Raw genomic sequence first — 22,246 nt, 5'->3', positions numbered from 1 at the left:
TAAGTTATAATACTGCCCTCTTTTCTTTCTTTCTCCTTCCCTTTTTTTTTTTTTTTTTTGTCATGCTGGAGATTGAATACAGTGATGCCCTACCTCCAAGCTACACCCCCAATCCTATTTTATTTTTGATTTGGAAATGGGGTCTCCTCAATTGCTGGGGGCCGCACCAAGTTGCCAAGGCTGTTTTTAAATCCTCTTCTTTCAGCCTCCCAAGTACTGGGATTACAGGTGTGCACCACCACACCTAGCTCCTTATTTTCTGAGATTATAAATCACTTATGTGCACCGGGCATGGTGGTGCACGCTTGTAATCCCAGAGTTTGGGAGGCTGAGACAGGAAGATCGCACAGGTTCGAAGCCAGCCTCAGCTACTTAGTGAGGCTTTCAGCAACTTAGTGAGACCCTGTTTCCAAATAAAGTATAAAATAGGTCTGGGAGTATGGCCCGGAGGTAGAAAAGCCTCTGAGTTCCACCCCCAGTACCACAAAATAAACAAATAAATAAATAACTTATTTGCTCCCCAAATAGTATTTCAACCTTTGACTTCATAAACAAGAGAACGAGACCAACTAAATATATGGTGCGGGTTGAGATATATGGAATATTAAAAATAAAAAAGACACTGAGCACTGTTTCTTTTGACCCTTTCAGTGGGTGCTGCCTGGTTCCAACCTTCCACAGAATTCCCGAAGGCCCCTTTCCATTATGAATGAACTAAGTTTTCTAAAACGCGCTTCCTCCACGCTCCTCCATCCATCGCTCCCGGGCTCTCCAGAAGCCCCCCGCAGCCTGCCACTCTCCTCCCTTTCTTCGCCCTGTTAATTGGAGTCCCATCTGGACATCTCTCATCCTGCCTGCAAAGTGTCTTTGACCTTGAACCTTTTCCAAGTGCTGTGGTCCTTGTTTTCTCTCCACCGTGTAGATTTCATCTTTTCAATCAAGTCTTACCTCCCAGCCTTGGGGATCTGGCCTTCGGCCCCTGCACTCAGCATCCCGGGGCTCCTCCTCCAAGCAGCATCCTTACTAAGCCCTCCTAGTGGGGCAGTACTGCCACGCCCTCCCTGCAGGCATGGGCTTCACCTGAAGCCTGCAACATATTTGGAAACAGGGTCTAAGTTGCTGAGAGCCTCACTAAGTAGCTGAGGCTGGTTTCAAACCTACGAGATGATCTTCCTGTCTCAGCCTCCCAAACCGGGGATTACAAGCATTCGCCACCACGCCCCTAGCCTTTTATCAGTTTTCAAAACAGGCTTTTAAGATAAAGAATTTTGGGGGGATATTTATAGCTTAAAAACTTGTGGGGTTAGCCGGGCATGGTGGCGCACGCTTGTAATCCCCGCGCTTGGGAGGCGGAGACAGGAGGATCGCGCAGGTTCGAAGCCAGCTGCGCTGGCTTAAGAGACCCTGTTTCTAAATAAAAATATAAAAAATAGGTCTGGGAGTGTAGCCCGGAGGTAGAAGGGTTCCCAGGAACCTCAGTACCACCAAAAAAAAAAAAAAAAAACCTGTGGGGTTAGGCATGGTGGCACACACTTGTAATCCCAGTATTTGAGAGGCTGAGACAGTAGAATTGCAGGTTCTCAGACAGCCTCAGCTACTTAGTGAGGTCCTTTGCAACTCAATGAGACCCTGTTTCAAAATAAAGAATAAAAAATAAGGATAGGGATAAGGATAGGGGTGCAGCTCAGAGGTAGAATGCCCCTGGGTTCCATCCCTAGTACCGCAAAAAACAGAAACAATGTTAAACTTGCGACTTTAGCGGGGCATGACTTTTGGTGGCGTAAGCCATCACGCTACCTGGATGTTCCAGGTCGATTTGCTCCAGGTAAGCTTTGATTGAAGAGATGCTCTAGGTAGATGCCCTTGAGCTCAATCCTCAGTACCACAAAAACAAAACAAAAATAAACAAACAAAACTTGTGACTTTAAATTTTTAAAGCAAATTTTAAAAAAAGCAGACAAGATGATCGTGTCCCCTCCTGCCACCTCTCCTTGGGTGGGAAAGCAGTAAGTAAATCAGACTTTATGGGCAGCACTGCCCTGGACTCCAGCCATCCGCTCTCCTAATGGGTCTTGGGCAGCTGTCCCAGGCCAGATAAGTCACATTAGAACCGAAAACAAATTATCTGAGAACAAGACCAAGGGATTGGATTTCTTTTAAAATGAGATGAAAAAAATCCACCAAATGTGCTCCATTTGAAGCGCTCAGATGGTCTGGGTTCCTGGAAACTGCAGATATGCTTTTAAAAGATGTCTTAAATCACCGCCCTCTTAAGCCCATCTTAGTTATGGGAACAAAGTTTTCTGCTTTATTTTGGTAGACAGGTGCCCTAAATACCGGTATGAAATTTGCCTGTTCTGTTTTATGGGTAGGGAAAAGAAACTAGAATTAATGTAGCTCACACTGAGCTTCAGGGTCCAGCTGCGGATTAAGTGGGGGAATCCTCAGGGCAAGCCTGTGTGTCCCCATCCCATAGACGAGCTTCCTCCAACAGGTAAAGTCACCCACACCGCTGATCTCATGGAAGCCAGGCCCCAACCCAGTCTGGCCGATGCTGGAATTTGCCATGTCCTTCAAAGAACACAGAATTTTTAAAGAAGGGCTCCATTTGGGACATTCCCCTGGGATCCAGAGGCCTTTGTAAATAGGGTGCCACCTAATTTGCCGTGTGTGTGTGTGTGTGTGTGTGTGTGTGTGTGTGTGTGTGTGTAAGCACGCACACATGTGTTTTACTGGGAATTGAACCTGGATGCATTTTATTTTTTTCAGTCCTGAGGATGGAACCCAGAGGCATTCTACCTCCAAGCTACATCCCAGCCCTATTTTTTATTCTTTATTTTGAAACAGGGTCTCACTAAGTTGCAGAGGGCCTCACTAAGTAGCTGAGGCTGGCTTTGAACCTGCGATCCTCCCGTCTCAGCCGCCCAAGTACTGGGATTACAACTGTGCACCCCACACCCAGCTGGACCTAGAAGCATTCTACCTCCAAGCTCTACCCTCTACCCAATTTTATTTCTTATTTGGAAACAGTGTCTCACTAGGTTGCTGAGAGCCTCCCTAGACTGCACAGCCTGTCCTCAAACCTGCCAACCTCCTGTCTCAACCTCCCAAGTTCTGGGATTACAAGTGTACACCATCATGCACGGTCCGTAATTTGCCTTCTAAATGTGAATTTTTTTAAATTTTTTATTGGTGCATTATATTCATACATCATATTGGGGTAAAAAACTTGTGTGTACAGTCATGTACACATCACTGATTTAACCCCTACCCAATTCCCACCCCATTCCCTCCCCTTCCCTCCCTCCCTTGCTCGGCTTAGTGGTTGACTTCAATATGTTTAAGTGTTGTGTGTTTTAGAGATTTTCCCCTTCCCCCCTCCTTTCTCCTCCTTTAGGTTGTCTTGTTTGCTCCTCCATAGGATTTCCTTTTTCATCTAGAGTTCCTCCTATGACCCGTTTCTCCCTAACTCTCACATATTAGGGAAAGCATCTGCTTTCTTATTTTTTGTGACTGACTAATCTCACTTAGCATAATGGCCTCCAGTTCCATTCATTTCCCTGAAAATGATGTAAATGTGAATATTTGTCCAGGATAAATACTAAAGTGGATGGGATGTAGGGACATCACACATACAAAATGTTTCCATCCTGGGGAAACAGAGTTGTTCTCCACATCTATCTGGCTAGACAGATACCTACAAGGACTAGAGGTGAGGCTGCCCAGGACTAATAGAAGCAAGTGCCCTGGCCTGGATTTGAACCAAGTCTCTCTACAGGCCCTGCTCTCACCACGACAACAGCACAAGCCCTTCTCCCTTCATCAGCCCAAGGCCACGACCTAATTCCCTGCAGTGTGTGGCATCCCGGGCTGCGGCCAGCTCTGGGGGAGGAATGCAGGAGACTGTTCTACCATAAAACTTGACTGTCACCGAGCGTATTTTCAGAGGAAACTATATCAGGGGAGAAGATCCAAATTGCATCTTAGCTCGAAAGCCAAATTGGAAGCTTTGTCATTAAAGCTGAAAATCAGCGTGCTCGTTGGAACACTGCCAATGCCCATGGTTTGAAATATCCAGAAAATTCTTGTCCATGACTCATTCTCACCATGAGAGTGGGCTGTTTCCATCACGCCATTTTATCGCCTATATTTATTTTTCTTCTTCTTTTTTTTTTTTCTTTTGTGATACTGGGGATGGAACCCAGGGGTTTCTACTTCCAGGCTCCACCCTCAGCCTTATTTTTTTATTCTTTATTATGAAACTAATTTGCAGAGGGCCTCACTAAGAAGCTGGGGCTGGCCGCGAACCTGCAGTCCTCCTGTCTCAGCCTCCCAAGTATTGAGATTACAAGTGTGTGCCACCATGCCGTTTATCTCCTATATTTCTTCTTTCTTTCTTTCTTTTGGTGGTACTAGGGTTCCTGGAAGCCCTTCTACCTCCGGGCTACACTCCCAGACCTATTTTTACATTTTTATTTGGAAACAGGGTCTCCTGAGCCAGCGCGCGCGGCTGGCTTCGAACCTGCGCCATCCTCCTGTCTCTGCCTCCCAAGCGCAGAGATTACAAGCGTGCGCCACCATGCCCGGCTTATCTCCTATATTTCTAATGTTTGGACATCTGGGGCCCAAATGGCCTTAGAAAGACAGCTGTTCTCAGGAATGGCCAGTTTCTGAGGACAATTAGTGACCCGCCTTCCAGAACATCTTCATATGCAAACCAACCAATCGACCCAAAGGACCAATCAGGAGCTCACACTCCAGCCCACCACCCACCTGCCCTCAGCAGGTACCAGACAATTAGGGACAGCCCCTGTCTCAGAGTCCACTGAAAAATTCAAAGTAGCCAATCCTGGGCCTGCTTACCCTACTTTGCCCATTCCTTCCTGAAAAAAATAATCATACTAAAGATTCTTGCTCACATTCCCCCCCCACTTCCTCTGTATCCCAATTGGTCCTGTGCTTCTCCAGGTGGCCTTCCGTGGCGTGATGCACCCTCACCTCCACTATTTTTCAACAGCAGTTTTATCCTGACTCCTGGCTCCAATTCTATCCATAATAAAACCGACATTGGTAAAGTAGAAATCATCCCCTCCAAAAGCCGTTTGGCTTCTTCTCTTTCAAGATGGTGTCCGTATGTGGGAAGGGGAGTCAGGGACCAGTCAATGACGGCATCAGTGGAATTTCATTTTCATCAAGAACCTCTGGTGGCCAGCTTTCTCCCCAGTGGTGATCAAGCAAAGCAGAGAGGAGGGGCAGTTTGCTAAAAAATGCTACCCTGGCAGAACACTGTAGCACTGAGGCTCTGGGCAGGCAACTGAGCAAAGCAACGCCCTATGTTAAATTAAGAAAACCAAACCACCATCAGCAACGAGTGACTAATCACGGCCCTTCAGCTGCTATCAGCTCCTCTAATAATCTTCGTGGGTGTCTGTGAGCCACCTACTGGACTTTGCGGGGGTGGGGGGAGAATTCATTTAAAAAATACAAATGGAACTCACTGTGCCCAATTGCAAACAGAAAGGCTTAAAGAAGCTTTTTAACAGTGAAGATACTAGATGTTCAAAAATGGAATGTTCCTGGTTAAAAGACATCCTGATAATGCTGGTCCTTTCTTCCCCCCATGGCCTCCTGGAACCAATTAATCTCCAAATGTGTTTGCAAGAGTTCTTGTTTGTTTCGAAGTGAGGAAACAAATGTGTTTCCCTGCGAGAACAAAGTCCATAAATATTTGATGTGAGCGAGAGCAGTGAGCTGAATTCCTCCCAAGAACATCTGTCATCCATGGGAAGGACAAGAAACCCGCTTGGCCCACACCAGCCTGACAGTGTTTGGGCCCCGAAGCTATGTGGAAGCCCAGTGTTAAAGGATGCATGCTCCAGTTTTATTCTACTCACCCTTTAGCCAGCGTTGCTATGCCAACATCAGTTAACTTCATTCCTACACCTATGGTAAGAGAGAGAAGAGATGGTGTTTGAACTACTCAAGGATCCTCACAAGGACCGGCTGTTCTTGGGGAAGGGTAGGGACAGCTTCCCTCCCTGTGTTAAACAGGCACTGCCCTCCTGGGGCTCATCCCAGAGGCTCTGTTGGGGGAGGTTGACAGCCTTTCTGACACGCACCCCTCTTCGGGGAGTGGCGGTGGGCCTCCCTGGCTTATCTCGCCCCCAGGATGGAGGACCGAGCCAGCAACTCTGTTGCGCATCAGGGGCAGTCGCTTTCTAATGAGCTCTCTCCCTGGAAATGCTCTGACTTGAGCTTAGGCCCCCCCATTCCTCATTAAAAGTAAAAGCCTTTACACAATGGAAGGAGAGGGTGTGGGCCACGGCGGCCAGTGACGACATCTGTTGATTTCAAAGCCCAACTCTGGATATGCAATTTCCCATTTCCCACCCAGGACTGAAGATTTTCTGGATGGCATCAGAAGATTTCCCGGATTGGCATCATTATAGATTGACTTATTTATTTATTTATTTATTTATTTATTTATTTATTTATTGTGTGGTACTGGAGATTAAACCCAGGGGCATTCTATCTCTGAGCTACTCCCCTAGCCTGATTTTTTAATTTTTAAATTTATTTATTTTGGTGGTACTGGTGTTTTTGGAAGCCCTCCTACCTCCGTGCAGAGGGTCTCACTAAGTATCTGAGGCTGGCCTTGCACCCAAATCCTCCTGTCTCAGCCTCCCAGCTATTGAGATTAGAAACATATGCCGCCATGCCCTGGCATAGCTTGACTTTTAAATAGTGGCCTGGGGCTGCTGATGTTGGAACCCATGGTCTGAGCCTTTGGTGCTTGCCCGAATCTCTACCCACTGAACCATGATTCGGTGGGGATTAGGGAATATCGAACCCCAAAAGAGCTGCCCGAGTTTCTGCCCCAGATCAGCAGGGAGCCTTAAGCAGTCCTGGTAGAACCCCAAGCTCACAGCAGTCTTGCTCCTGCCCCCCTGCAGGGGACTTGGAGAGTACCCGGGGAACCTGGGGTGCAGGGAGAATGGGCGCTCTACTGTTTCCAGCATGAGAACAAGTGCCTCAGCCTTCTGCAGTAGGGAAGAGCCACTCCTGCTTGTTCTGCCCATCTCAGCCCACATCCCTTTCCTCTTCTTTATCTAGAAGAACAAACACCTCTTTGGGGCCTGGAGTGTGCAGGTCCCTGAGCCTTTCTAGCATCTGCTCATCCTCACCAGGTATCTATTCTGTTCTTATCTTCCTAGGGCGGCAGCTCTGGGCACCTGTCCCAACTTAATATGACCCCGTGATGACCTTTTATCACAGGGCACAGTGTCCAAAATGCCAAGTCACCAGCATCTAATCTGCTGGACACCAGGCTCCGTCTTGCCCGTTCCTCTCTCGCCCCTGACTTGGGCCTTCCATGGGCCAGGCTCTAAGCGCTGTATCCATGCAGCCTAGAAACCAGTGTGGGTTGTGGGGAAAGGATGCATTCCCTGCTCTCCCAGCCAGCCCTGAGGATCAGACCTGATGGTGACCTCGGTCCATGTTTTTCCATCCCAAAGGCCCAGGAAAGGAGAGCGGAAGGGTTTATAGAGCTGTGGTGCAGCGGTATCTACTTGGAACATGGCAAAAATCTGGGACATGTTGCTGTTCGGACTGGTTAGTCAGCAGAGGCAATGAGCCTGGCTTTTCTGCAGTGCACCTGTGAGCTAAATTAGACCTGGCATTTTGGGGGTGTTACTGAGCATTTTAAAAGCCTCTTTCGCAGTTGGTAACCAATTCATCTTGTTCTCTCAAAGCTGCTAACAACTCGAACATATGCAGAAATTCTCCACATTGCTTTTATTATGGGGACTAGGACATTCTTTTTAGAAAAACACACCAAATTGCAGAAGCCCTCTTGGGTCATCATGTTTTATGGAAAGCTGGATTTAAAAATCAGGGCTCAAAGCTACAAAGAAGTCCAATTTTAAAAAAGCCATTTGGCCAAAGGTCTTTGAACTTGGGAAACTAATTCTCCCTAATTTTTCATAATCACCAGCTGTCATTTCAGTTTAGAAAAAGAGAATGTAATTTCTGAAAAAGAAACTGCTCTCTCTTGGGTTTTTTTGTTTTTTTTTTGGTTTTTTTTTTTGTTTGTTTTTGTTTTTTGGGTTTTTTTTGTTTTGTTTTGTTTTGGTGGTACTGGGGTTCCTGGAAGCCCTTCTACCTCCGGGCTACACTCCCAGACCTATTTTATATTTTTATTTGGAAACAGGGTCTCTTAAGCCAGCGCGGCTGGCTTCGAACCTGCGCCATCCTCCTGTCTCCGCCTTTCAAGCTCGGGGATGACAAGCGTGCGCCACCACGCCCAGCTCTCTTGGTTTAATTATGTGTCAGCAATTTAACCAAAGTTATTAACAATCATTAGAGGACAATAAATTAAACTTGAGTACGCAGCTCAAGGAGCTGAGGAGACCAGTGACCTGCAGGTCGTTTCTGATGGCCGGACGGAGGCTGGCTGCAAGGGCGTCCATTCTCCAGCATTTGGATTCTTGGGTCTTTTTCGGCCCAAACATCTCACCAGGGTTTAGGTTTTGGTTCTAAATCTCGTGCTTGAGCCAGGCATGGTGGCCCATGCTTGTAATCCCAGTATTTGGGAGGCTTAGAGAGGAGGATTGCAAGTTCTTGGCCAGCCTCAGCTACTAGTGAGGCCCCGCTGCAACTTAGTGAGAGCCTGTTTCAAAATAAAGAATAAAACCGGGCATGGTGACACACACTTGTAATCCCAGCATTTGGGAAGCTGAGACAGGGGATCCTGGTTCACAGACAGCCTCAGTTACTACTTAGTGAGGCCCTTTGCAACCCAGTGAGACCCTGTTTCAAAATCAAGAATAAAAAATAGGGCTGAGAGTATAGCTTGGAGGTGGAATGCACCTGGGTTCCATCCCCAGTACCACACACACACACACACAAAAAAAATCTTAGACTTGCCTTTTGGGCTTGCTCAAACCTGCAGCCCATGCAGGATTCCATAAGCAAGCAAACACACCCAGAGAAGGGATCATTTTTAAGGGTCTAAGGAGGTGATGACTGAGTTTGGGGTTTATTTTAATCCTGATTCCAGGGTCTCACTAAAATTATAAAAAGTAGAGACATTGCTCAGCGAATGGGTGTGCTAGTTCATGCAGTAATGGTGATGGCAGTCAAAAGAGCTTTCCCAGCAGCAAAGACTAAATAAATACTGTTATAAAACACCGTGCCAATCATTAAACTATACACATCATTTACAGAGAGCTGTAATACTCTGCTGCAGTTGTCTACTAGTGCCCAGAAGCCAAACTAGCTGGGCATGAAGCTCCAGGGTATTATTTTTTTCAGTAGACAAACTCTATTTAATGCAAAATTAACTCAGAAGGAGAAAAGATGGGAGAGGGGGAGCGACAGTCGCACCACTAGGGTCTGGATGGAATAAATAGTTGTCAGCTGAGACCGTATTTATTGTTTGAGTTTGCAGCAGCGAAATCTCTTCAAAGAGGAGCAGATATGGTTGCCTTGAATCTGTGTCAGTCCATCTGCAAGATATTAATGTCGCATTTCTTCAGCTGGCTCCCAACGAGTCCCTGAGAGGGCTCGGGAGGAGGAAGGATACGCCACACAATCACCTCCTGACACCAGGAGACATTCAGAAAGGTAGTGATGTAGATCTCTCCCAAGTTTGTTAATTTGTGGTTAAGTAGTGGGAAGAGCTTGGGATTCAGTCCGAAATTGGGAGTTGGAGTCTCGGACCCTTATTAGCTGAATGGTAGCCACCAAATAACTGCCTCTGAGCCTCAGTTTTCTCATCTGCAAAATGGGGAACATAATATCCCCTTTGCAAGGTTAATATGAAGGTTAAACAAAAATAATAGAAAAAAGGAGTACAAACAAAAACGATGAAATGCGGGTCAAGGGTGTAGTCTAGTTAATTTATTGTACCGAAGTCAGGCTACTGGTTCCAATGATGTGCTGTAGCTATGTAAGATGTTAGCCTTAGGCAAATCCAGGTGAAGGGTACGTGGAGGACCTTTCTGTACAGTTTTGCAAATTCTCAAGTCTATGATTATTTCTCAGGCCGGTGGATAAGAAAAATAGGACTGTTGTGTGATGTGGCCGCGTCGTGGTAAACATTTTACTATCTCATTTAATCCTCACAACCATCTCGAGTGTAAAGTGACCACAGAGAGGTGAGCTATTTGCCCAAAGGTGGGCAGCTAGGAAGTGCTGGTGCCAGGATGGAGAGCCGGGGCAGCCCAGCCCTTTGCTACCATGCCAGAGCTAGAGCCTTGCGTCCTTGATAAAACAACGTCTGACACCGAGTAGGCAGACAATAGCTCAGAGTTTTCTCAACAGCATCATTATTTGGAAAGTTAAAGGAATGGCCAGGCGTGGTGGCACATGCCTGTCATCTCAGTACTTGGGAGGCTGAAATGGGACAAATGTAGGTTGGAGGCAAACCTTGGCGACTAAGCAATACTCTTGTTTAAAAAAACAATAGATCTGGGGCATAGCTCAGCGGTAGGATGCCTCTGAGTTCAATCCTTAGTACAACAACGAGAGAGAGAGAGAGAGAGAGAGAGAGAGAGAGAGAGAGAGAGAGAAGCAGAGACAGAGACAGAGCAGAGACGGAAAGAAAATATAGAAAAAAGGAAAGAAAAGCAAAAGAGAAACATTATGGTCCTTCTCAAGCTACTTCTCAACACCGCCAGCCCCACCTGCAGGTCCCACCACCAGCATTTCTTTGCCCAAACACTTCCTCTGCCTGTGCTCTGCCCAGCTCGGCTTGCCTACGTGGCAGAGAAGTGGAGGGGAGAAACGGCCCAGCAGGGACAGCTTGGCTGGTGCTGATGGGAGCTGGTGGCTGCGGTGATTCTGGGAAGCTGCTCCACGGGAGCCCTCAGCAGAGCAAGCTCCAAATGCCCACAGTGGCCGCGTATTAATGTGCCCTCTGGCTGGCCGCCCTTTTTAAGTATCATTTCCTATCGCTGTCTCCAAAACATTCCCCAAAATATGTCTCTATTGAATTTGTACAGACTTATTTTTTTAGGTCACTATTCCCTAAGCAATACAGCATAGCTACTGTTTCTGTAGCGTTTATGTACAATATGCTAATCTGGAGATGTAAGTAATCTAGAGATACAGGAGGATATAAGTTATATCCAAATACCGTGCCATTATATATGGGAGAGTGTTAATTACATGCAAACGCTGTACTATTTGACATAGGGACTTGAGCATCCCAGGATTTGGGAATCCACAGAGGTCTGGCACCCAATGAGTACCAAGGGATGATGGTCTTTGTCTCATGTCTGTCTCTGTCAGTACCCTAAATATGACAGCCCCTCTTCATACAAGAAATAGTATTCCTAAAAACCTTTGTATCCATGGGAAGCAATCTATAAATTCACCAGGAGAGCGTAAAATCTAAAGCATCATAAAGATCCTTTCACTTATGAAGAGTGAAACATTACATCTCAGCTTATGTTTTGGTACCCCTGGATTCTCATGTGTACGTCTGAGTTTGCACCCTCTGCAGCTGTAACAATAAAGTCAATCTCTGGCTACCTTCAGTAGTGGGAAGGCATTATTGGCATGAATATTAAAATGAACACTATTGCTCCATTTGGCTGGTCACTGCAGGGTCCTCTGTCGAGTCTTGCTTCTGAGGACACATTAGCAACACTTTCTTTGGTTAAAGATGTGTGAGGACATTCCACAAACCTCTTCACCCCGCCTGCCTCTCCTGTCCTCTCTTCCCACCCTTAAGAGCATCCTGGGCCCGCAGCACCCAGAGTCCAGCCAGGCTGCCCTCCTTACCCTGCATGTCGGTGACCAGGAGGCAGCCACTTGTTTTCTGGTACACCCAGTGCTGGAAGGTACAGCACTTCTGACCGGCCTCCGACTCTCGTCTCAAGAAGCTCACTTCCTTGCCATCTCGGATGGAATACTTCACAAATTCCCCAATCAGCTCCTCTTCCACTGTGGCATACGGGATGTTGTTCTCGGGCCGGTGGACAAGAAAGATAGGAATGATCCTGGCAGGGAGGAGAACGTGATATACATCGAGTTGTTAGGTTGGAAGGAAAGCTTCTGGTGCATTCTACCTCACCTGGAGGAGCGGGGAGCTGCAGGTTCAACCCCTGAAGTCCACTATGTTTGGTGTGTGTGTGTGTGTGTGTGTGTGTGTGTGTGTGTGTGTGTGTCCTAAGATCAAACCCGGGGCCTTGCACGTGCTAGGCAAGCGAGAGGTTACACCTCCAGCCCCATCCATTAGGTTTAGACTAAAACTCCCACTCACTGTTATTATTAGTACTGGGGAATTGAGCCCAGGGGCATTCTACCTCTGAGCTATGCCCTCAGCCCTTTTTATTTTGAAATAGGGTCTCCTTAAGTTGCTAAGGGTCTGGCTAAATTGCTGAGTCTGACCTCGAACCTGTGATCCTCCTGTCTCAGCCTCCCAGTTACTGGGATTGCAGGCATGTACCACATGTCCGCATTCCAGTTACTATTTGATGCATATCTGTTTTTATTTGTGTCTAGAACTGGTTAGTAATTCCTCTTTGGGACTAATTCGAATTGCTCATCTAGAAATGAATGGCTTCCTTACAATTGCATGTTAAAGACACACTGGTTAGTCACCAATGAGGACTATAATTCATCCGTCCAACTCCCCACCCACCTATCCCTCCTTCCTTCTATCTGCCCATCCATCTGTTTAATCTTTCTTTCCTTTCATTCAATCAACAAATATTTCTTCAGTGACCTCTGTTGACATACGCTCTTCCACGAACAGCAATAAAGAGAGTGGAGGCTGTGCTCTGTGGCTCTTATGTGTAAATGAGACAGATGGTAAACAGGTCACTGCCTGGTGCTGAGTGCTGGGTACAAACATAAAGAGGGTGGGGATGAGAGGCAGGGGGTGGGGAGGGGCCGGCAGTGTGTTCAGGGAGGTCAAAGAAGTCCGAGTTAATTAATAGGGAACATTTGAGCAGCAACCTATAGAAAGTGGGGAGGGGCAAGGGGATCTCTAGGGCAAGAAGGTTCCAGGTGGAAGGAACAGAAATAGAAAAGATTCTGGGCCTTAAGCCATTCTTTCTGAGCAGGGTGTGGTGGCACAGGTTTGTAATCCCAGTGCTTGGGATGCTGAGACAGGAGGATTGCAGGTTTGCAGCCAGCCTCAGCTGCTTAGTGAGGCCCTCCATGGCTTACTGAGACCCTGTTTCCAAATAAGGTATAAAAAATAGGGTTGGGGTATAGCTCAAAGGTAGAATGCCCCTGGATTCAATCCCCAGTGCCATCAAAAGAAAGAAAGAAAGAAAGAAAAAAAAAAAAAGAAAAATCATTCTTATCTTAGGATGAAAGCTCTGTGTGTATTATTAGAGAAATTTCAAATACCAGCCGGATGGAGTAGGCATATTTGGGCCATGGCCCCAGCCCCCTCTACTGTTGAAATCAGCCTCTGTGGACCGAGATTTTTCATTTTCTCAGGATTCAAGGACCCTCTGGGGACACCCTCTGGCCAGTGTCCCCTCCTCCAAAGAAAAGGGTCTGTGGTTTGTCTGTGTTCTTATTAGTTATGCAGCCCTTGCAGGGGAGGAAGGGCAGAAACAAAGACTGGGCACTATTCAGGTTCTTTGTTAGCCAGGTCTCTGCCCAGTGGGACAGCATTTGCATGGACAATGTGACCCAATTGATATTCATGAATGGAAAAAAAAACTGAGCTGTTATCTTTTCCAGATCCTCATCCTCCATAAAAGAGAATCTCCCCAGGCCTGCTTCATTGTTCGGAATAAAACATGGGGGTCACCCTAAGGTCCAGAGCCTCCAGGGTCCCTCTATCTGGGCTGGCAACTGAGGCTCAGTGTGGAGCTTCTAGAGAAGGCTGGGAATGCACAGGGCCAGCTGTGTGTGTGTGTGTGTGTGTGTGTGTGTGTGTGTGTGTGTGTGTGTGTGTGTTCTTGCTGTAGAATCCTCTGACTTAGGTCCCATGAGCATAGCACTGGGCTCAGATGCCCTTCTGAGGACATCCCTTGTATACTATCATCATCCTCATGGCTACAAATTCTTTCATTATAAGAAAGAGAAAGTGAGTTTTCAAAGGCAAACGTCCTTCCTACCTCCAGGGCCCCGGCTGCTTACTGAGATGTCGATGAAGCCCATTAAGCTCCTATGCTCCCCACAGGCCGTTTCCAAGTCCCAAGACCAATCTTGATATTCATAATTTCGTGTTCTTTTCCCTTAAAAGGGGCCCAAATAATGTAAGAGACTAGCCACACAAAATTCAGGTCTGTGCCTGCGGGAGTCTACCCTGGTATTGTGGTGGATTAGTGGGTTCAAGCTTTCCTTCCCTAAGGAGGGACCTAAGAAGAGCTAAAGGGGACTGAACAAGGAAGAAGACGGGTGAGTTCTTCAGACACAAACCGAACTCATCCCAGATCGTTGTCCCAGTGTACTTAACCAACAAGCAGATGTGTTTTATCTGCGTTATATTAAGTTTTCTTGAAGTTGCTGACAAATATCTCTACACTTAGTAAGTATGCTAAGTGTATCTTGGCAAAGGACAGAAAGTGTTAGACTTTCTGCTCAGTGGGCAAAACATACCACCTGAGGTATGGGGTCTTTTCCCCATTTTATGGGGACAATGAAAATGAGAATTCTGTCCTTCTTCCCCCTTCCTGTTATTTATTTGTTTGTTTGTTTGTTTATTGTGGTACTGGGGTGGAACCCAGGGGCATTCTACCTCTGAGCAACACCCCTAGCCCTAATTTATTTGTTCTTTATTTTTGAAACAGGGTCTCACTGAGTTGCAAGGAGCCTCACTAAGTAGCTGAGGCTGTCCGTGAACTGTGATCCTCCAGTCTCTGCCTTCCAAATGCTGGGATTACAAGCGTGTGCCACCAGGCTCAGCTTCCCCTGACATAGAAATGGCTGACATATAAATGGCTGCTCTGCCTGGAATTTCCAACATATGCTGGCACCATCCTTTCTCTTCCCTCTTAGTATGCAAATATGATCTCATCCAAAGAGCTTAGTAAACACAGGCTCCAGACAGACCTCCCAAAATGTATTGAATATTTCAACAGACAGTGAATAAAACTAATCAAGAGTGATCTACCTTTGTGGGAATCTAAGAAGTGGTTACTGTGCTATCATGGCCCTGATGGTCCAATCACTCTTCCCTGTCATATTTCTGTATCTTATTTTCATCCTAAGATTAATTGTACTGGGACAGTCTCTTGTTCTCTCGTGTTGCATATTATATAGACAATGGTATATCCATGAGGGTAGATACCTTTTCTTTTCTATTTAACATGGTAGAGACATCCATTGAATCAATTTGTCTATCCATCCATCTATTAATTGATCCATCCATTCATAATCATACATACATTTGTTTAAATAATATTTATTAAATTGGGCATGGTGGTATATGCTTGTGTTTGCGTATCATGTAGACAATGGTATATTTATGAGAGTAGATACCTTTCCTTTCTATTTAACATGGTAGAGACATCTATTAAATCAATTTATCCATCATCTATTAATTTGTCCATCCATTCATCTATCATACATACATTGGTTTAAAGGATATTTATCAAGTCGGGCATGGTGGTGTATGCTTGTGATTTCAGTACTTGGGAGCTGAGACAGGAGGATCACAGGTTCTCAGACAACCTCAACAAGTAGCGAGACTCTCATCAACCTAGTGAGACCCTGTTTCCAAATAAAAATAAAATAGGGCTGGGGGTGTAGTTCAGAGGTAGAACGCCCCTGGGTTCAAATCCCAGTACCACAAAACAAAAATATTTATCAAGCTTCTCTCTGTATATCTTGGGAGACCAAACAAGAACAGGATAGCAGCCACACAGGCTGGTATAGAGTCTACAGACAGAGAGACCGAATGAGATACTTGGCCTACTGGTCCTTCTCACCCTCTCACCTCTGGGCAGGGATGGCAACACCAGGCAGGGGGAGCACACTTACTCTGGCACTTCTCCAAAGCCCTCCAGAGGCTGTGCTTCGGCAGCGTAGATCTTGGCATAGTGCCTGGCAGTATTTTGAACATAGCATTCCTGTATCACACAAATAAATGGGAAATCCAGGTGATTAGAAGAATCCAGACAGAGTATTGCCCAGTAGTACTATTCAGGAGATTTTCCCATATAAGTCAAGCCAGTTGACTCTCAAACCCACGCCCTGGTTAGGGGTCAAAAAATTAACAAACTTGTTTATTTATTCATTTTTTTTTTCCATGCTGGGGATTGAGCCCAGAACTATCCACAAGCTAGGTAAACACCCAACCACTGAGCTACACCCCAGCCCTGGAGCAACAGTTAGCCATGTACAGAGGCACTCTGAGACAAGAAGGAAATACCTAAGCCAAGGCCAAGTGGTCTCTAAGCCAGCTACTGGAACTATCAGAACTGAAGTTCACCCTGGAACTAAGGGGACCGGCCCCCGGAGGCGATGCTAGATGCTGCTAGGAGGGTCCCTCCTGGGTTTCCTGTGAGCTTGCCCACTGAGACTCCTTTTGGGCATCATTCCGGTGATAAATAATGAATGCCCTGGCCAGGTTTCTGGCTTAGGAAATGCAGAGCGGATTCTGTTCCCTACCCCGTGGCCTTTCTGGGTGGGAGTCTAGATGCTGGGGGAGTTCTCAAGACTAGGTCGTACTTGAAATGGAAGGCCCGGTGAGGAAAATTTTTAAAAAGCAGGGCAGGAGGTGGATTCGGAGCAGAAAGGAATATAAAGGGAGAAATCCTATGTTCAGAGAAGAGCAGCCGCCCTCATAAGCACACAGTCTCCCTTAATAGCACCACGTCTGAAGTGTCATGGTTAATGTGCAGCAGTCCTCAAGGGCTCAGCTAAGTGCAACCTAATAATTTTATAAGTTTTTTAAAAAAAGGGCATATTATTTGTAAAAGAGCTAGACCCAAATCTTCCGACAGCCTTGCCAGTGTTGGTGTTAAACATGAACCACACAGGTCAAGATGGGGTCAGGATGGGGAGGTAAGGGGGAGCTAAGGCTCCGCCTCCCCTCCTCTCTCCCTCTCTCTCTCTCTCTCTTTCTGTCTCCTTCAAGTTCTGCAACTCAGGAACAGAGAGGCGGGGACATAGCCAGAGACTTGGGTCAATCTCTCTTCACAGTTTACAGGCTCTAACATTGAACCAAACTCAGGAGAGCAGAAAACAAAACAAATGTCGTCCCTGGGAACACACCCTCCCCACACAAACCAAACCCAGCACACTCAGAATCCAGCCCCGATTTCAATCTGTCACTGGGATCCTTGGGAATCGTGGACTCTGGTGTTGCCTAGACCCCCACCTTTCATATCATCCTATGGTCGAGTCGATCCAAGTTCCCAGGGACCTCGTGGGGCTCCCTAGGAACAAACGTGATCACATCCCAGGTCAGACACCCAGGTAGGGTGTCTCCAGGGACTGGTTGTGTCCCGGCCGGGCTGGCATGGCATGCAGATATTAGTCCTGAGAACTGAGAAGTGATCCCCAGCATCCAGCCTTAATCTATATCCAGAAAGAAGAGAAAAGAGCATCTTTTTGCAGACACTCCCATCTCATTCTGAGTCCAATTTTCATCTCACATTATCGTGGGTCGCTCTTACACTGGACGGGGCAGCTTTGGGCAGAGGGACCCACCTGGGCAGCCAGCTTGTAGTTCCTCTGGATGAGCTCGTCATTGTTTCTGGTCCCGTGGGCCACGGCGTTGTGCACCTTGAGCACACAGGCGTGGCCAGGCTGGAAGACGGGCATGAGGCCCTGCATCACCGTGCTGCGGAAGGCTTTGCGATGCACCCCTTCTCCAAAGTGCAGCTCCTCCGTGGCAATCTGACCATGCAGGCGGTCCCCGAAGTAGCTGTCACTGAGGAAGTCCTCTCTGAAGATGAGCTGGCTGAATTCGATCTCTTCACATCCTAAAACATAGCATAGCTTTGGTTGGACAGAATATCCCCCAGCCCTGATCCTTGTGTCCCACAGAAGGCCAAGGCTTAGGTCGACCTGTACAACCAAGAGGTACACTTAACTGCTAACAGAGACATGGCTACAAGGAGAGCCGGCTGGGGTCATGAGGGGGAGAAGGGTCATCGGGGGAGGAAGTAGGAGGATCCATCTGAGGCCTCAGAGAGCCACACGCCTGGGGAGATCAGTTAAAACACACCTGAGGAGACCAGGGGGAAAAATATAGACAGATCTGGAACTTAAAACAGAACCATGCAGAAAACTAAAAGTAAGTAAAAAAGATGTGTAATGGTGCAGACCAGTGAGAAAGGACCATCAACCAGATCTGGTAGCATCAGGTCTTAACATTTGTGTGTGTGTGTGTGTGTGTGTGTGTGTGTGTGTGTGTGTGTGTGTGTGTGATTGTTTCCTCACAAGACTTTTGTAGAATTTTTTCTAACTACTCCATAATAATTATTTTTTCATATTAGGAATTGAACCCAGGGGCGTTCTACCTCCAAGCTATACCCCCACTCTCTTTTTAAATTTTTTATTTTGAAACAATGTCTCGCTAAATGGCTGAAGGTCTCGCTAAGTTGCCGAGGTTGACCTTAAACCTGTGATTCTCCTGTCTCAGCCTCCCAAGTATTAGGATTACAGGCATGGGACATCATGCCTGGTTATGAAATTTTAATACTGCAAATGTACTCCGCACACACCATATGTCCCACGTGGATATTTGTGCTTTATATGCAAAAAGAGTATAATTTTTGGTCCCCATGGGAGTAATACTGCCTTCATTGCTAAAGGTCTCTAAACCGCGTAGGGTTGCTGAAACTGGCTTTGAATGAGCAATCCTCCTGTTTCATCTTCATAAGTACTGGGTTTACAAGTGTACACTACCCCACCCGGCAGACCTGGGGTGTCTTCAAAGAGGGAGTGGCAGTGAGCATTTGTGGTTTAAATCAATTTCTCCTTTGGAAAGAGTGACTCAGGTAACAGTAGCACCTGTGGCAATCTTAGGAAAGACAGGAGTGTGGCAGTTGCAGTCTCGGGCTGCAAAGAGGGTGGAATTTTCTCTGAAGTTTTGCCAACCCTGCCATTGCTGGGACTCATGCCAGGCTGCCTCAAGAACCCCAGGGGCCAAGAAGACTTGTCGCAACCAACCAGGTAACCAAGCAGTGCAGGTGAGTATCTGGAGATAAGAACACCTCACCAAGACTCTGCTACGTTCAGAAGTTGCAAAATCTAAATTCTAACCATGAAGAGAAACCAGTGGCTCCTAACAGCCCCTGGCGCTGCGAGGTAGAGGAAAGTGAGCCATGAATATATTCATAAAATGTAATAGCATCGTTAAGTTGGGCTAGTTTGGCATTTATTTGGGCCATCATTCATTTGGGGCGTTCCCATGAGCTTGGTTTTATTAGTTTTTTAATTAGAGACTGACTTGTGAAATATTATTCATTCCTCCTAGAATTAAGTAAATAAAATGTTTAGTGAGATATTCTCCTGAATTAAAAAGGTGATTGAAAGAATTTCCAGCTGTCCTGTCTGAAGGTACAGGGTCAAATGAGGTCAGGTATGACCTCCCCAGTCACAGCGGGGCCCAGACTGGGAGCAGGAGATGGCTACAGGGGCTAGACCCAAACTCTGTGGCTGGAGTCACTGGGTGCTAACAGTGGCCTTATTTCCACTTGGTGGCCTGCCTGGCATTTATTCCTATTAGGGTCTTGCTCCTGACTGGTAAAAACCCGGAGAAATGCGCTTATGCAAATCCAAATTAATTAAGTCCTTGAGAGTATCTGAGATGTGAAGGCCAAGCAGCTAAGACACTGACAAAATAGACAAGCTCTTCTGAAGCCATTTTGTTTTCTGACTTAAAAGGAAAAAAATGGCCAGGGGTGGTGGCGCACGCTTGTAATCCCCGCCCTTGGGAGGCAAAGACAGGAGGATCGCACAGGTTCGAAGCCAGCTGCGCTGGCTTAAGAGACCCTGTTTCCAAATAAAATATATAAAAATAGATCTGAGAGTATAGCTTGGAGGTAGAAGGGTTCCACCCCCAGTACCACCAAAAAAAAAAAAAAAAAAAAAAAAAGGAAGAAAATGATTCTTTTACATGTTTTTACCTTTGTGGAACAGAAATGAGGAAAAGATTTGAAATGGTGGCAGAGATCCAGTACATGCTGAATGTGTTTGTGAAGAGCTTGGATGTAAGTTTATTGTCTGGATGAATATCACGATATTTGAATACTTGCTCAAATCTAAGCTGAGATCTCAGTCTCTTGCTTTTTGTGTACTGAATATTAGTATTGCTTTTTTGTGTGTGTGTGTGCTAGGGGCGCCCAGGGGGGACATTTTATCCCTGAGCTAAATCCCCAGTCCTTTCTTAGTTTTTATTTTGAAACAGGGTCTCACTAAGTTGCTAAGGTCTGGCTAAATTTCTGAGGCTGGCTGCAAATTCGCAATCATCTTGTCTCTTAGTACATTTTTTATGGCTTATATTGTCTTGATTTCACAGAGATTTCTGGCTGGCTTTTAAATTTAGGACATGGACCTGGTATGGTGGTGCACACTTGTAATTCTAGTACTTGAGAAGCTGAGACAGGAAGATTGCAGGCTCAAGACCAGCATTAGTGATTTAGTAAGACCCTGTTTCCAAATAATAAAATAAAAAGGGCTGAGGATATAGCTCAAAGGTAGAATGCCCCAGAAAACACACACACACACACACACACACACACACACACACACACACACACAAGCTCAGCAATGCAGTACATCTTCAAGGTCCTAACCCCTCACCTGATACATGCCTGTAATACTAGTACTTGGAAGGCTGAAATAGGAGGATCACAGCTTTGAGGCCAGCCCCAGCAACTCAGTGAAACACTGTCTCAAAATAAAAAATAAAATGGGGTGGGGGTTGAAGCTCAGAAATAAAATGTTCAATCTGGGTTCAATCTGCAGTACCGAAAAGAGAAAATAAAAGTTCTAATTCAATTTAATCATAGATGTGAGTGTGTGTCTGTGTGCATGTGCACGCACGCTCATGTGTGTGCACAAATGCACAGAACCGACCCAGGGTCCTGCACTGTGCTGAGGGCTGTGGGAATGAGGAAGGGGGACCTGCACCGGTGGGTGCGGCCGGCTCCCTCTGGCTCCTAGCGCCTCATTCTGGGCATTTCTTTTCAGCTCGATGATTTGTGAGCACCTCGATAGTTTAAAATTGGTCGTGCTGAAGGTATTTATACCACAGGACCTGGAAACCCCCACAGATCAGGGCCTCCCTCCTCCGCTGGCACACCAGGTAGGGGTAGCATGGGTGGGTGCGGGGAGGCGAGTGAAATTCCCTAAGATGACACGTGAAGCAAGCAGGGCTCCCAGCCGCTGTGGAAGACTCATCAGCTGACCCCGTGGCGGTCCAGCTGTTTGACACCAGGTGTGCCTAAAGAAAGCCTCAAGCCCCATCTTTCATTTTCATTGAGATGCAAACAAACCGGGCTCTACTCCAGACCCAGCCAGTCAAACTGGAAAGGGAAGGGAGGACACAAAGCTGCTTACGTGTGGCAGGCTGCCGAGCCCTGCGTGGCAGGGATGAGTGAAAGTCCGAAGCTTCAAGGAAAACATCAAATCTGACCCCTCCTCCACTTGCTCCCGACAACCTCACTGGCTACAGCCTAGTCTCTTTCAGAAATGATTCGCATCTGGTTATGTGCAGCCTGGTGAAGTGATAAGGGGAAGGCTGGCCCTTGCAGTCACGTGGAAAGGGCTCCTGCGGGGTCTCTCCTGTGCCTGCAGTCCTCCCTGAGTGCTCCCCCTGTTGGCTGGGGGACTCCCTGTAAATAGTGCTCAACCATGCAGGTCAGGAGCTGCCTTGTGCTATAGGGGGCAGCCCATTTCCCCTGACAGGCCAAGTCACGGGGCTTACCTTTAGCGCCCTGGTGACTTGAAAGCTGTTTGAGAACTGGAACAAGACAAAGAAGAGACTTGCTTCAGTTTGGGGGCCTGTGCACAAGTGGGAGGGGCCGGGGTTTCCACCTGAGGCTCAGGAGCTCAGGTTACCTTCTGTGGTGAGGTGAAATTCAGCAGCCACTTTTCCATAGCTGTTCGAGATGCTGCAGCTGTAGAGGCCCTGGTCCTTCTGACTGGCTTGAATGATGGCCAAGGAAACTGCAGAGTTGTCCCCTGCGCTGTATGGGGGACACCGTTACAGTTAGATAGGAAATATCCTCAAACAGAGCTCACTTGTTAATGTGATATGATTTGAGTCATGAGGATTGTGATTTCAGTGGTGGATAAATCCATAGGGATAGATTTA

General features: G+C 46.7%; 1 protein-coding gene across 1 annotated transcript in view; it reads right to left on the bottom strand.

Moving 5' to 3' along the window:
* The window catches only part of ALPK2 (alpha kinase 2), a gene marked incomplete at both ends in the record, with an annotated part of 105,977 nt that overhangs the window by 13,326 nt on the left and 70,405 nt on the right, over nt 1-22,246 (bottom strand). The window contains 6 exon segments of the mRNA XM_080714677.1: nt 5,895-5,943; nt 11,788-12,005; nt 15,955-16,043; nt 17,629-17,903; nt 21,857-21,892; nt 21,991-22,118. Coding sequence (XP_080570803.1) covers nt 5,895-5,943; nt 11,788-12,005; nt 15,955-16,043; nt 17,629-17,903; nt 21,857-21,892; nt 21,991-22,118 — 795 coding nt within the window.

Source organism: Muscardinus avellanarius (genome assembly GCF_963383645.1).
Source record: "Muscardinus avellanarius genome assembly, chromosome: 17".
NCBI lineage: Eukaryota > Metazoa > Chordata > Mammalia > Rodentia > Gliridae > Muscardinus > Muscardinus avellanarius.
The sequence above is the reverse complement of the archived record's forward strand: the minus strand, read 5'-3'. Positions and strand labels throughout refer to the sequence as shown.